At 31.4% G+C, this 16,546-nt stretch overlaps 1 protein-coding gene across 4 annotated transcripts in view; it reads right to left on the minus strand.

Moving 5' to 3' along the window:
• Window positions 1-16,546, minus strand: part of LOC134687591 (protein dopey-1-like) — a 64,156-nt gene that overhangs the window by 13,269 nt on the left and 34,341 nt on the right. For all 4 annotated transcript variants that reach the window (XM_063548008.1, XM_063548006.1, XM_063548007.1 and 1 more), the window contains 13 exons: window positions 16,245-16,424; window positions 15,045-15,732; window positions 14,175-14,428; window positions 13,527-13,679; window positions 12,477-12,580; window positions 9,600-11,474; window positions 9,042-9,252; window positions 4,362-4,535; window positions 3,425-3,553; window positions 2,309-2,455; window positions 1,576-1,736; window positions 1,009-1,075; window positions 355-502 (listed from right to left, as the gene is read on the minus strand). In XM_063548008.1, the coding sequence (XP_063404078.1) occupies window positions 355-502; window positions 1,009-1,075; window positions 1,576-1,736; window positions 2,309-2,455; window positions 3,425-3,553; window positions 4,362-4,535; window positions 9,042-9,252; window positions 9,600-11,474; window positions 12,477-12,580; window positions 13,527-13,679; window positions 14,175-14,428; window positions 15,045-15,732; window positions 16,245-16,424 (4,291 nt within the window). The remainder of the gene's footprint in view (window positions 1-354; window positions 503-1,008; window positions 1,076-1,575; window positions 1,737-2,308; window positions 2,456-3,424; window positions 3,554-4,361; window positions 4,536-9,041; window positions 9,253-9,599; window positions 11,475-12,476; window positions 12,581-13,526; window positions 13,680-14,174; window positions 14,429-15,044; window positions 15,733-16,244; window positions 16,425-16,546) is intronic.

The following is a 16,546-nucleotide window of genomic DNA, read 5'->3' on the forward strand; positions in this document are numbered from 1 at the left end:
AATAATTTCGGACGATTTAATCAAAAAATAAGACTATCCCACGAAAATGATTCTATCAAAATATATGATAAACAGAATAATACTTGGAAAAATCCGTATCACATGCTGTATAACTACTTGACCAATATCAGCCCTCGGGACTGATATTGGTTTCTCGTGATGATACAGCATGTGATATGGATTTTGCCATGTATTATTCTTTATGGATACAGAATATTCATAAAATGAAATATTTTTTTGGCCTTATTTCAAAAATACAGTTTGTAATTCAAATAAATGATAATCATCAAGATTTTCAATATAAAAAAATCCTCATTTAAAATAAATAGTAATCAAACATTTCAAAATTCCTACCTTCATCTAGCTCACTAGTCTCTTCATCTTCAAGTCTGTTTGTCTGTGGTCCAGGTTTTACAGCCAAATTACGACGTAACCATGTTGTCTGTTCCAAAGAAGAACCCCCTATCGTTCCTATAGCTTCCAGTAATTTTTGTGTAATGTCCTACAACATTAATTGAATAATTTATATAAAATAAGAAGAGACATTATGATTGCCAATGAGACAAGCCACCGCAAGATACCAAATGACTGAGAAGAAAGCAACTATAGGTCAACAATGAGAAAAACTCATTTAATTCAAAACTTAAAATCTACTTTGATTCTAAAATGAAAACTAAACAAATGCAATTTTGCTCTATTAGTACCATAGCTAAACAAATCAATCTTACTAGAAACTTAAGTTACTTTGGAAATTGAAGCACATCAAATTGTCAACTACAAGCCTAAATTTCTGTTCTTCTTTTTCTGGTTTCTATAAATAGGATGCTTTAAGTACTTGTCAGTTTTTATCAAGATACCATTTGATGTTAGAAATTTGCTTGTAATTTGCAATCAACATACCAATGTTATAAAGTTAGTGTACTTCTGTGTATGTTAATAATTTAAACATCAATTACCATTTTGCATGAATTACTTCTTGACAATATTTAGAGATTATACATCAATTACCTGTAGTTCCTTTACATACTTCTTTTCTTCTATTATTGGAGTTTTCTGCACAAATTCATTAAATATTCTGCAAAGTAAAGTTTATGTTATTAGAATTCAATAATAATACAAAAGACATTATAAACAATTGCTAACTGTATATATATTTTTTCTATTCAAATCGAAATTAATGTTATAATTTTTACAGTGCAGTATGGTAACAGATTACAGGTTTAGTTCAGCGTTTCTGCACTAATTGGGTCGTCAACTGACTAATCGCTTTTTGATTCAAGACAGCATGCCACATAATGAGCAACTAATTGATAAGAAGTCAAGTGTTTGTGTTTATATGATTACGGAATGCATCAATGATCACAGTTTGCAATATTTTTAATTTGCCCTGGTACCATTCATGCCTAGGAGTGATGTTTTTTTCAAACAGCTTCAAATCAAACAAGACAACAGGTCTCTACTAACTATAGAGATTTATCACTCAAGTTCGTAATTTAAAAAAATCTGAGTGAAGAATCTTTTTCTCAAAGCCCTCACACCAAGAACTTTATTATAACATTGTAATGAAAGACTTACTGAAGCAAAAGAAATTTTCCATATGGTGTTATATTAAGTTGTAAGGTATCTCTCAATAGAGAGCTTAAGGAAGACCAGGAATCTAACAGTTGGGTACCAGCAGCTTGTTGTACATAAGCATAGAAGAACTGCAACATGTTTACTTCTAATGATGCAGTTTTCTGAAAATAAAAAGAAAACATAATTTTTTTTTAACCAGATATGTTTGAAACATAAGCATGAAAAGCTGTTTCTCTTATTAATGAGAATACGATGATAAAAGTAAAATGTAAAACAAATCTGCAACAATGTGATAAAAAAATGTAATAGGAAAAGAATGCAAGGACAATGAAACAATGACTATCAGACAACTATTCACTTTTGAATCATACAGGACAATACAGAGAGTAACAACACTTTTTTGGTCTCCACCCATTCTTTCAACCAAGGGCAAATAAAATAATATTGAACAAACTAATATTGAAATTATAATATCTATTTTCATTTAAGTGTCATATGCCTCAATACTGAAGACCTAATATTACTCTACACCTTCTAAAATATTTTCCTGATTCCTTAAATTTGTGGATTTCACCTCAGTATGGTGAGCAGCTTCTAGTATATATTTTTTTTAAACGTCAGTGTCAATATTGTATTTGGTAAACCTACCTTTGCCTTACTGAGTTCTGATGGAGGAGGTTGTTTAATGACTTGTTTCACGGTCTGTACCAGTGTATCTGTAGGTAGTACTTACCTTTGCCTTGCTGAGTTCTGATGGAGGAGGTTGTTTAATGACTTGTTTTACAGTCTGTACCAATGTGTCTGTAGGTAGTACTTTAATTGCACTGATTAAATTGACTAGAAGTAATTGTTCATCACTTGGTAAGGATGCTAACTGCATCTATAAAATAATAATATAATAATCAGTACAGAAAGTGATATAGTTTTAACATATTTAATTATAGTGGATTGGGAAACAAGTTATTGCAACTTATATTAATTCCTTTCCACTTTGCAGTTTCAAGTGCTGCTATGTAGCAGCATTAGCCTTTTCTTTTTTAAAAATTTACAAGGGTGTCAAGTTATATGGTTGTCTCTTAACACCGGTCGGACATTTATGTTCCCCTTCAGACAAACTATCATCTGTTCTCAAGACCATACTCGCAAAAGGAAGTGATATATCCTCTCATTTATAAATAAACACACATGAGTCACCATTAATTTAGTCAAACTTGTGTCAGTAAACCTTTAGGGTTCTTACTTCTGTAGAATTAGTTTTCATTTATTCCTATTTTTTTCAATATAATTTTTGTTTTACAATGACCTTGGATATCACTTCTTTTTATATTTACAGTTTATATCTTGTTTCAGACCAGTACTATATAACAAAAGAGTTGTTAAGTAAATCAATTGGATAATTTATAACATTAAGTATTTTTTTTTAATCTGAGATTGAAAAGTGGCATTATCATACTTTTTTTAAGATATTAAAACAATGTTTTTTTCTTTATTACCCTTGATCCCCTTATCAAGTGGTAGTACTAGTGTATTGGGATACTGTTACTTTTTTATTTTTGTGGGTACCAATTTTTGTGGTTGGAGGAAAAATTGCATATTTTTGTATATTTATTTTCGTGGTTTTGGTAAAGTCTGCATACAATCCCTTCGAAAATTTGTAATTTGTTGAACCTTTTTTATCAAGTTAATCCTGTACCTACAAAATCCACAAAAAAATGGTATCCAACAAATATTAATGAATCCACAGTACGTAAAATCCTTACTATTGATATAGAAAAAAAAGAAAAAAAAAAGAAAAAAAAAAAGGCATTTTTGAAATAAAGGGACACAATAAGTATACAAATGTACTAACCTTTTTAGACATACCCAGTACTGGTTTCTTTCTATAATCATTCCAAGTAACTGCCACTGCTCCAAGTAAATTATTTCCATGAGGTACAGATATAGGACTCAGAAACGCTATTATCTGTTGTTTTATAACCTGTGCAAAGAGAATGTTGATAATGATAATTTTTTATACAACTGCATGGCTCATTAGCAATTCTTAATTCTTATCCATGAAGGTCTTTGAGCATATGTCCAAAAAAGAAAAGAGGGGTTCTAGTTGGTTCAAACTGGAAAAAGGGGCACAGTGATTATGCTTTTGCTCACCAATCTATCAAAAAAATGTCGTGAAAGATTTGAAAATTTTAGTTTACTTCTTAAAAATGTCCAGAATATTTTATCAACCTCAAAATTGACCAAAAGCTCCTGAAATTTGGAAAGATCATTTTAATGTTACTTCATTTTGGGAGATTAGAAAGGCAAGCAGATTGTGAAGTGTTACATTTATTTATTTAATTTTTTTCCTAAAAACATCAAATCCAAGGCAATATTTTAAACCCTTATTTCCTATATGCTATAACCCGTTACAGCATGTGTTCAAACATCAGATAAATGTTACATTGTCTGCACTGGTATTGTAAATTTACAAATTATTGAGTTGTTTTTATTATTGCTTTTAAAAATGTGATGGTTTATTATCAAAATAATTTATCCTCTCATTTTTTATTTTATTAATTATTAGGCAAAATTTAAAATGGCATTTTAGTCTAAATTGACAAAATCGCAATAATTTTAAGTGTACACAATAATTTCTGAATTTACAGTATCTTTATGAGACGCTTTTTAAATAAAGGCCTACAAATTTGAATAAAATAATAATACCACTCTATGAAACCTACTCAAGCAACTGAACTCTTCATGATAATAAACGTGTATGGATCTGATGATTCAAGATTAATTCCTACCTTAGGGCTCCCTATGATATACTTCTGTTGATTATTTTTACTTTTTTCTGCTGAATCTGAAGCTTTCCATAAAGCTGTCATACATGCTATAATTCTTGGCAGGATACTAAGTAGGGAACGCCTAGCTTCCATGATTGGTGCCTTAGGACCAAGATCTCTTTGTGGGCTGACATCCTATAGTAAATGTAATTTGTAAAATTATTTCTAGTCACAAAATACAATAAAAAAATTGTTGATAACATCAGTAAAATATAAACCTCTAATCCAAAAAGACATCATTTTCCTAGAGACTAACTGATATTTACATATTTGGAATTAAAAGTACCACAAGAGGGCACATGCTGAAATGTCTTGCCTGCTTTACTAATCATTGATGTAATGTTGATAGTCTTAAATATAAAAGTTAACTACAACTATCACATAAACTTAACATGATTCAAGAAAATGAGGTCAAAATCATATAAATCAAACAATAAATACATTTACATCTTATAAGCATTCAATACACTAAATATGCTAAATATAGTTGACTAATCGTGCATAGTTTCTAAGAAAAAGACTAAACCAAGAAAATTAAACATTGACCAATGAACCATGAAAATGAGGTCAAGGTCAGATAAACCATGCCATATAGAGATGTACAGCTTAAAATCCTTCCTTGCAACAAATTGTTGTTAACCTATTTCTTTTAGTTAAAGAAAAAACATGTACATCATAAAAAATTTCCATACACAAGATAAAATTGACCTATTGCATATACAAATGATTTAGTATAAGAAAAAATTACCAACACTCAAAAACATAACTTTGATCACTGAACCATGAAAATGTGGTCAAGGTCAGATGCCATGTGCAAGCTAGACATGTAAACTTTAGAATCATGCCATATACCAAATACAGTAGTTTATTGCATACAGTTTAAGAAAACCAGACCAAAACACAATCAAAGAGCTGAAAGCTCTGAAGAAAAATGACGCCACTGTCTCTAATATTGGGATAGTTTTTATGCAAGTCTTGATTTTCACATACCGTAATTTGTTTAACAATGCAACATGTCTCGTAAGCATATAATTGATATTCGTATATGTGTGTGTGTGAAGTGAAGGTGCCAACTGGCTGGGTTTTTTTTAAGACAAATGAATAGGTCAAGACTACCTGAATTGTACAAATAAATCCCGTGGAAAGGCTTCTATATTTCTCACTGGTACATAGGCTGAATCCGGGTCCATTCGCGCCCATTCACGTTTGCGCCAACTCATGTTCGCCCCCTACATGTTCGCAACTAATCTTAATTGGTTTTGTGTTTAATAACTCTGTAAGCAAGTGTTTTCTTATAAGTATAATTGTTGTCATTGTCTCAAAATAAAGTGAGACAGCATTTTTTTTTTGTGTTGAATAAATCTTAATCATGTTTTGGATAGCGTATTGTTAAAGATAATAATAATCCTTTCTAAATAAAGTGGTATTTTGTCAACGTTTTATTTAGCGTTGAATAACTCTTAATCATGTTTTGGTTAGTGTATTGCTATACTTTGTTTCATTGACCTCTTTCATAATGAAGTGAGATTCTGACTATTTTTTTTTCTGTGTGTTGAATAAATTTTATCATGTTTTGGTTATAATAGTGGATTGCTATATTTTGGTATCTATATTTTATTGTTTCGTTGTTTCAGATCAAAGGGCTTAAAAACAATTATCTTTTGTGTTTTTCCTTTAATATCTTCAATGTTTTACTCATACCAAGCTATAAATACATTCAGTATTTACACCAAAGCAATTTAAAACAACAATCATGATTTTCCAATTATTCAACTTGAATTTGAATTAAAATTGGGCGCCAATGAGTAGAGTGCGAACGAACCTTGGGTGTGAACGTGCGAGGTGCGAAAGTGTATTGGGCGCAAACAGACCTGATACCACATAGTCTGAACCCCCTTCTCCCACAAAATATGAAGTAAATTAAAAACAAATTGTTCAGAGAACAATTGAAGTCTTTCCACTAGAAAAGATCTATTTTTATATTGAAATATGAAAAATCAGTTTAAAATGTTAGTTCCTATGGCTTTATGACGTCCTATTAACCTATGACCTTGACCTCAATTTCAAGGTCACAAACCATGGACCTTGAATCAAAATATCCTAGGTCCTTAATATGTTTGGTTAATGAGTGCTACCACTTGACGCGTAATTTTAAATGTAAGATGGACAAAAACTCCCTTTTATTGTATGCGCAGCCTTTCAACCAAAATATACAAGTAAGGACATGTCGCAACTAATAATTTATGAAAAATTATTTGTCAAAATGTCATACAGTATTTGAAAAGAAGTGAAAATAAGCCAAAATCAAAATTTATAATATGACCTTGACCTTTGACATTGACCTCATTTTCATTTTTAGTACCAATGACCTTATGAAGACCTTAGGTCTCTATCAGTTATGGTTTACCAGTTGAAAATGCATATCGCTTGAATCAAATGAAAAAGGGGGAATAACTCTCATATGGAGTCCCTATAGAGCTATGGTTCAAACGAATATTCTTATCCTAAATATGTAACGAGCAATTTGGTAAAATGAAATCTTTTACGGTTACGAAGGAGAGGTGGCCACAAGAAAAACAGTGTTTGGGGAGATAACTCTTACAACATAATGTATTTTGTTATAATTACATTTGATATATGTTTCATTATAATACTTTATTCTGATTGGCTAACTGCACATCACATGTTATTCCTCAAGCAATTGCATCACTCAATAAAACTTTTCATTCATGATAACACGTGGTCCCACAATAAAGTGCACAGATGAATTGAATAAAAAAGTTATAAAATTCGTGTTTTCATGATCCTAGCTAAAAAAAGTAATTATAAGTATTGAATGTTTCTTTTTGTAACCTCATAGGGTTGCAAAAGCGTTGACCGTGTGCACATTTTTAGAATGAAGCGCTTACGCTTACGCGCTTCATACAAAAAGTACTTCGGTCAACGCTTTTACATCTCAATGAATTTACAAAAAAAAAGCATTCAATACTTAAATGCAGTTGTAAATTTTTAAAGCAAAAAGAGTTAATACTAACTTTCACTTTTTTTGGATGTTCATGTACATTTTGTATGTATTTATTTTTCTCAACTACATGAATTTTTTGGTGTATTTTTAATGATATATATGAGTAGTCCAAATAATTATTACGTCTGGCAAGGCTTTTTAAATTTTATTCTGGGACACCTTCCTATGACCACAAGGCTATGTTAATTTTTTTCTGGGACGCCTTCTTAGGAAGCCTTCCTACAAACGTCTTAGGAAGGCGTCCCAGAAAAAAATAAAATAGCCTTGTCAGACGTCATTATTATTTGGACTAATACATGAGATATTGGAAATTTTTATGCATTATTTAACAAGTTGAGTCTTTTACAGGATTGTTTGTTTAATGCTGTTTAAACATTACTGGAAAAAAACCCACCTTAAATTTGCTAATTATTTGGCATGAAAGTTTGATTTATTGAAAGGGGCTCATAGTTTTCCATTTAATTTTAATAATTGTCTAATGGTTAAAACAATAGCTTCGTTGTTTACTTTTATACACAACAACATATTCACTCTGGTTTCGTTGTTTACCTAATATTCACTATGTACTTGGTAACAGTTATTAATTAATTGAATAGAAAATATTATAATAAATATTATTGGAAGCCGAATTGACGTCAAATAGGTGCCGATTTGACTAGATGCCAATTTAACCAGGTGCCGACTTGACTTGTACGTTTCAATTCCTCTGCGATCGTTTGCGGTATTTTCTTGAGAAAACCTATTTTCCATCATCAAAGAGAAGAAGAAACTGCTTGAAATGATTCCCGAACGCTTCGTGATTGTTAAAATAAGTTTAATTCACTCAAAAAACAATTTTAAAACTTGCGATGTTTAAACAGGAAGTTTCAAAAGCACGTGTAAAAGAAGAAATTAACCGGTGAGAGTGGAAATCCGTACATAACATATATCACTATAGTACGACTTTTAAAGCAAAACAGTTTCATCCTTTTGTAAAACAGTCTTAAATATACCTATCACATTAATGTTTGAAGGGTCTTAAGCTTATTCAAACCATATAAGTCGGTATGAAACACCAAAACGGAATGATAATAACCGATTATGTTTTGTAGTTTACAAAATTCTGGACTGGTTCCTGTCAAACTACAACACTTTGTTCGACTGTAGTGGAATACAAACAGAAACCAGTTAGTTTGTAAACTGGTTCCTGGCTGATTACTACACAATGCTCATGCATAATGATAACACAAGCACATTCCAGTTTGTATTGAAATTAGTAAATACGAAACCAAGCGCGGTAGGCAGAGAAATCAGGTCGGCAGTTATGGAACAATGACTGCGTCATTTTCCAAAAACTTATCTCTAACCAATGAACCATGAAAATGAGGCCAAGGTCAGATTACACCTGCCAGTTAGACATGTACACCTTACAATCCTTCCATACACTGAATATACTAGTCCTATTGCTTATAGTATCTGATATATATATATGGACTTGACCACCATACTTAACCTTGTTCACTGATCCATGAAATAAGGTAGAGGTCAAGCAAAAACTGTCTGACAGGTAAGAGGACCTTGCAAGGTACGCTCATGCCAAATATAGTTTCCCTATAACTCGTTAACTAATTACTTACCCTGTTATTACCAGAAGGGTTGAAGACATGAATCAAATTAGTGAGTATTTGTCCTGCACTAGCTGAGTCTGTGGTGATGGTGTTACTGGTAGGAGCTGGGAGTCCCACAGACACAGGAGATGCTGAATCTAGTAGACAGTAGTGACAGACTGTGGTCAGACCTTCTAACATACTCACAGCATGATCTGGTGGAATTCTCTCTAACTTTGTCCTAAAAATGAAAATTTAAAAATTGTATAAATACTTAAATCTGCTGTTCTTACAAACATTTTACACATAGTTATTCTAATTAGTTTCTGATTAGATTTGATTTTTTCCATTTTATTCAAAAACCTGTATTTACTAAGACAATTATTTTTTTTCACTTTACAGAAAACCAGTATTTACTAAAACAATTGCTAACTTTTTTTGTAACTCAAAAAAGTCTTTCATAGTTCCCCTTAAATTTTTTATATCCCCCCATTTTGAAGTTAAGAGTAAAATATTGCTGAATATTTTTTTCCCAAAATGACTTGATTTGATTGCCCTTATATTCCCCCACTAGTTGAGGAAATTTACCTGTGACTAGTTTCATATGCTGCTGCTAGAGCCTCAATATTCCGACAAAGCTGCGATACCACACACATGACTATTGACGACAAAGCTCTGCCCATATATGGAAGTGATGAGGTAACCATGGCAATCCATTGTTTATGCATATGACACATGTGAGGCTGCTTGAATGCACTTAATATACATGATACAAACATCCCCTGCTGCACTATGGGTAATGTATGCGCATATTTAGCAGACGTCAAAGATGAGTGGAATACTATCTTGGATCTTTCCCAATCTGAAATCTTTGACGGATCAGGTTCACCTTGAATTTTGGAAATACGATTCTCTAACATAATTAAGACTAGCAATAAATTGAGAACTCTTATTTGGAATGTTTCATTTGCAGATGAATCTAAATTTTCCTCATTGAAAGCAATAATTGTTTCTGATATTTTATGTGTATTCTCAGTGGAAGATCTCTTCCTAGCATTGTATACAGAGGCAAGTATACAATGTAATAGTGCCTTTTGTACTTTACATCTGGTTAATAAATCTTTGATGTAGGACATGAAACTCTTCCCACTTTCCCTCATAATCGTAATAAGTTCTGACATAAGTAATGTCAAAACTTCACATGCCAGTATATGAACTTCTTTGTTGCCATTTAATTCTTCTTGTGAAAGTTTACTCATTGTAAAATTTGGATAGTAACTTCTTATAAAGTACAGACAAACAGAAATAACTACTTCTATAAACATATTGCTACGGTAACTAGATAAAGTGTCCGCTGGCAGTGTGCCAAAGAAATTTTTGCCAAAGACAGACTTTCTGTGCCGTGCAAGCAATGACTGCAATTTAGCAAGCTGTGAAGTTCTAATGTTACTGATGCTGGTCGTGACCATTGCTGTAACTACAAGTCTTGGACAAGTCAATAACATGGATTTAATTGTAGTCAGAGCATACATTGTTCTTTTGTAGTCAAACTTCTGTGTGTACAATAAAAGATGCATATGTAAATTATGTATTTCTGATGATGCTTCACTAGAATCACCTTGACCTTTTCCTGCAAGGTCAAGTTCACTTCCTGTTGGAGAATCAATATCCATGCCACTTCCCTCTATATTGTTCATGTCTTGATCAACACTACTTTCTCTTGATAGTGTATTTTCCCTTTGTTTGTCATCCTCATCTTTTTGAACTATAGTAGTTTCCCCACCATCAGATGCTACAAAAAGTAACTCATCTAATATTCCAGAAACCAGATCTTCTGGGTCTGTTTCCTCAGATACTGGTTCACTAGGGGGTGGTTCTGGAGGAGTATCACTTCCATCAAATACAATTCCTTCTTTGGCACATGTGTTTTTATCAAGCCTCTTAAATGAGTTAATGTCATAACTCTGAGTTGGTGTGGCATCAAAACTTTCCCTACTATCCAAAGAACTCTCTGACCCAAATGGATTCAATCGAAGGTTAAGGTCATCAGGTCTGACCTTGTCAAATGAAAAGTCATTGTCACTAGGGGCCACAGTTGTCATACCTCGATCGCTCATGACCATAGAGAGAGACTTCAGGTTTTCAGCTGATTTTCCCGACATTTTTTTACTGTCTGTATTAACATGATATATGATATTACCACCTTCACTACTTATAGCGTAGATCTGTGCCTCACTATTATCAACTTCATTTGACTCAGAAAGTTTGATTTTCTTAGGTTTGTGAAAATTAACATGTTGTACTGACACTCTAGCAGTATCTGGGTGTAGAAGCATGGACAACAATGGTACAAACACTCGACTGATATCATTACGTTGTACTATATGTGTCAACCATTGACTGGTTATAGTCTTCATTGCACTGGTGTCCTCCTTCAGACTGTCTAACAGCACAAACATTGACCTTGAAAGAAATTATGACTTTATATAATAATCAATTTTGTGAATGCTTCATTTAAAATAGAAAATCTGTTGTGATATAAATATTGTAACTGTGTGATTCAACATGAACTTAATGCAATGAACTTAAAACCACATTTCTTAAGCCAAGTAATATATGTATATTCTGGTAATTTTCTAGTTTAACAATAAATAAATAAATTTGGTGTATTTACTGTCTTCTGATTGGTTAAAAGTATTAGTTTTATTTTCAATGTTATCAATTTTTATGGAGACACGCCCATTCTGATGTTGTGTATTCATACGTCAACATGTGTGTATGTTGTTATTGTTTTAATATAAATAGTATTAAAAGTTCTTTGAGCCTATTTTTTTCATAGAAATTTATTTATAATGAATGGCAATAATTTATTTTGACTTTATTGAACCATAAAACTAATTTTTGACTCTTCACATTTTACATAATCAGCTTCGCGGATTATTCAATGTGAAAAGTCAAAAGTTAGTTTTATGGTTCAATAAAGTCAAAATAAATGAAAGCCATTAATAAAGTATAGAAAATCTGTTTTTATTCAATGAGTATGTAAAATAATTGTCCAAGCAGCTAAAATTTAGGCAAAACATTTGTAGTATCTTTTCATCTGACACACAAAATGTTTTTTTTATTTTTGTCCTTTTTCCTTTTTTAAATTTTTTTATTGTTGTTTTTTTTCTTCTAAATATATCTCATGAACTTTATTCAAATAACACTAAATTCGAAAAGGTAAATCTTTTTAAGTAAAAATATAAATATCATTTTTATTATAAAGCAGGAAAAGCACTAGATTTTGTTCTGTGTAAAATTTTGATATGAAGTTCATCCCTTACTGGTTTATATATCAAATTAATGACAGCTATAAATTACCTATCAAATAAGTAGTACAGTATACAGTTATTTGTACATATTTTTTTATGATTTCATCTTCATCCCTCTTTATATTTCAAATCAATTACAGATATAAATTACCTATCAAAAGTTCTTGGTGAATGACCAGGTGTCATGTCGGATCTGATGTCTCTTGTGATATGCCATAGAATGGTAAACTTTTTAAAAGCAGAAATTCTTCGTTTCTAAAATAAATAGCACTGTATTCAGTTAAATGTACAACAACTCAAAAGTGTTGATGTGATTTCAATTTTAAAAACATTTTATAACATCAATTAAAGGATTATAGAACAGCGAAAATTTTATAATTACTTAATGTCCCAAGATTAGATAAATACAATTTTAGATACTATAAAAATCAAAACTAAAAGTATTCAACAGCCTTATAATTAATGTTGAAATAGCAAAGGTATACTGGACTATTTCCAAGCAAAACTTTAGAAGCAAGTGTGAACTTATCACAAAATTGATCAGATAAAAGGCAAGATGTCAACAGATCTGCTAACTTTCCAAATTTATTAGAGAATTTTGTCTTTGAGAGTTATTGACCTAACTCATGTAATTCTCTATCATATAAACTGTATACCTTAAAACAGATATTCAAAGGATTTATCATTGCCTTAAAGCACAAAACACTCATTTGAAACCATAGTGTCATAGATTTCTAATACTTATGACATGCATTTATTTGTGTCACTTAGTTTTATGATTGATTTTAATCATTCCAATTGATAGTTTATAGTGTAGCTTTCTATGTTGTAATGTTATACTACTGTTTCAGAAAAGGGAGAAGGTTTGGTACCATTAAAATATTTAATCCCGCTGCAATAATTTGTACTTGTTCTAAGTCAGGAACCTGATGTTCAGTGGTTGTCGATTGTTTATGTGGTTTAAAAGTGTTTCTTGTTGCCCAATTTTTATTTAGATAAGACGTTTGGTTTTCCCGTTTGAATAGTTTTACACTAGTAATTTATGGGGCCATTTATCACTTGCTGTTTGGTGTGAGCCTAGGCTCCATGTCGACCTGTAATGGTTTACATTTTTAAATTGTGACTTGGATGGAGAGTTATCTCATTGGCACTCATACCACATCTTCTTATATCTATATTCTATTGAATACTAAAATGCTACCTCGTCACTTGACACCATAGATTGTCCTATCACATCTTCACATGTCCAGCTAGAGGGCGCCACTTGATGTAGAAGATTAAACAGTTCTACACTCCTCTGATGGTACCGCTGTTTGTCTTCTGCTAGATAATCCCACAGAATTTCTGCAATTCCCTGATGAAATGATATTTGAAAAGATTTAGCTATTGCTTCCAAATAAACTGTCTTATAAATAGTGTTTTTTTTTATCTTGAGGTTTTAATGCTAAAAAACATTTGGTGCTTTAAAATGATAAAAGCTTCCCATTTAGGAATAAATATGTCAACATACTACATAAATTTTCAAACCAATCTTTGTTTAGAATAAATACCAGTCCTACTTGTATTCCAACATGACAGAAAACATACAAACTATTTTGGATTTTTTTTTTTAAATACTGTCATTATTAATGTTGGGATACCCAATTTTCATGGGTATAGGAAACCAATGGATTTAAAGGTGCAACAAAGTACAAATTTTCTATAAACTAATTATACTAAAGTTTATAAAACCATGTAATCAAATATCCACAAAAATCATTTTTTTCTTATTTATGAAAATTGGTATGCACAAAAACAAATGAGCCCACAGTAGGCAGAATATATTCATAATTTTCTCAACTATCTTTACCTTATAAAAACCTGTTTTTTCATCAATAAACTTTAAGTGGACTGGTGGTAGGGCAGGTAATATTAATACAGAAACCATCCCCTCACAATACAGCTTAGAACCTTCAGAACTGTCACTGGCTGACTGGACAGATTGGGTCAGGATGATCAAATCCAACATGGCCGATATAGAGGAGCTCTGGATACTAAAGTTGTTTACAAAACAGGCACAGGTCATCAGATCTTGTAACCATGGAGGAAGATGATAACTTTCATCTGAAATATAATCATTTTGACTGAATTACTGATTAGGAGTTCCTGATGTAAAAATCTAGTAATTTCATACAATTCACAATGATTTTCAGACAGTTCATTTTTCAGTTGAAGTCACATTTCTTAATCATGTTAATATTTCCATATTTAACTATTAAATGTAAAGATGCCTCTCTTTTCAGTTATAATTAACCAATCAGATTTAGAAGAGGTTATTTTGTGCTATTTTAATACTGTGTGTTCTTCTTATGTTATTTTTAGAACAAACTTTTTCCATGAAAACAGGTGACGTACTTGGCATCATATGCCGATTTATGTACACCAGAAATGTAGGTCATATCAAATAAACTAGCTAACTGAAAGAATCAAACTAACTTGTATTATCTTAATGAAGTTATAAGGTGACATTATTGACATAAAAAACAAATAGTTGTTTTTAAGTTTAACCGCATTCCGTTTGAATAGTCTTATATCCACAAATGTAGGTGACACTACCGTACAATATTCAGTACTTTAATCTTAAAAGTACTTATAAATGGAAATCAGTTATATTTCTAAAATTTGTATCAAATATACTTTTAAAAGATAAAAATAACTATAAATTATAAAATACTGTTACCTTGACTACATGTTTTATATAACATCTTATGGAAGTCTGTACAGTATATAGGGAAGCTGGAAAACTCCAACAACAGCTTGCATGCACAAGTGTATGTATCTATTGTATCATCTGTCAAATCTAAATTTAACTGTGACACTGTTTCTGATCGGTTCCCTTTGGAATCCCCATCTTTGCTATTTATAGAACAATCATACAACGAAGAGTCTGAACTGCTGGATTTCCGAGAATATTGTGGCAAGGTAAGGGACTGCACACATCTATTGGATAATGATTCGCTTTTTAATATTTTACAAGTTGCAAATGTGTTGAAGAACATTTGAAAGCATTCAACACAATTCTGCATCAAATTTATAGGTCCACTAATTCTTTTTGATATGGATGAGTTACTGACAGATCTTGGAACACTATTGCGTAGGAATTCTTCTGATTTCTGTATATAATCAGCAACATCGCCATTTGCTTGAACATCATTGGTTAAAACTTTGTCATTGTCCCTCTGTTCTTCCTCTGATTGGTTAGCTTTAAGATTGTCATTTTCATCACTTGATATTCTAGGTTCATTGTTTATGGAATCTTCAATGGTTTCAGTGGCGTTTGTACTGCTATGTTTTTCTTGGGTGTGTTGATCTGTTTGGTACTGAAAGTCCTTTAAACTTATGTCATCACCTGGAAATGCATCGTCTTCCTGAAAAAAGACAACAATTTCTATGAAACTTATCGTCTGAACTGTCAGCCTAATTACTATTTGCAGATATAAATTCTAACCTTCTCTGAATGAGAGTGAATACTATTTAGATAGCTTGTTTTATGAAATACATAAAATAGCATTTTGTTTTCATATCTGTACCTTTTTTAAATAGGTACAACAAAAACTAAATTCTCTTATAAAAAATAAATAAAAAAATAATGTTCTTTGTAGTTTAAAATTTCTTTCAGCTTTTCATTTGTGGAAAAATACCCACCAACAAAATAAAGAAAATAAATTAAAACACTAACAAATATTTGAAGGGTTTATCTTTCTATGTTGAAACATTTTTTCATATTGTATCTTCATATACTGATATAAAATACTCTTTTTTTTTTCTTTTTTTTTTCAGAATGTCTATGTGACAGTGTACATGGTGTATATGGTTTTTATGGTAGAAGGAGAATACATTTTGGTTCTAGTCTTATGCCAATTCTAATTACATATAATACCTCTTCTTTCATTTCTATGACCTTCATACTAGGTTGGACTTTGGCCAGAAGTTTTGAACAGAGCTGTAGAGTAGATTTGATGTCTGTATCATTGATATCATCACAATGGTGTGTAAGACTCAATGTGATTCTTCGTAACAGTTCTGGTAAATGTTCTGTCTGGGTCTCCAAAAATGTCTCCTGTAAAAGCACACAAAATAAATTGAAAATGTACTTCTTGCTTATATTAACAAGGAAATAATTTCAACCAGAAGAATTTTGATCTTCTAGGGACATAAATATCACAATGAGAACAGCCAAAA

This window comes from Mytilus trossulus, chromosome 10, assembly GCF_036588685.1.
Source record: "Mytilus trossulus isolate FHL-02 chromosome 10, PNRI_Mtr1.1.1.hap1, whole genome shotgun sequence".
NCBI classification, from domain to species: Eukaryota; Metazoa; Mollusca; class Bivalvia; order Mytilida; family Mytilidae; genus Mytilus; species Mytilus trossulus.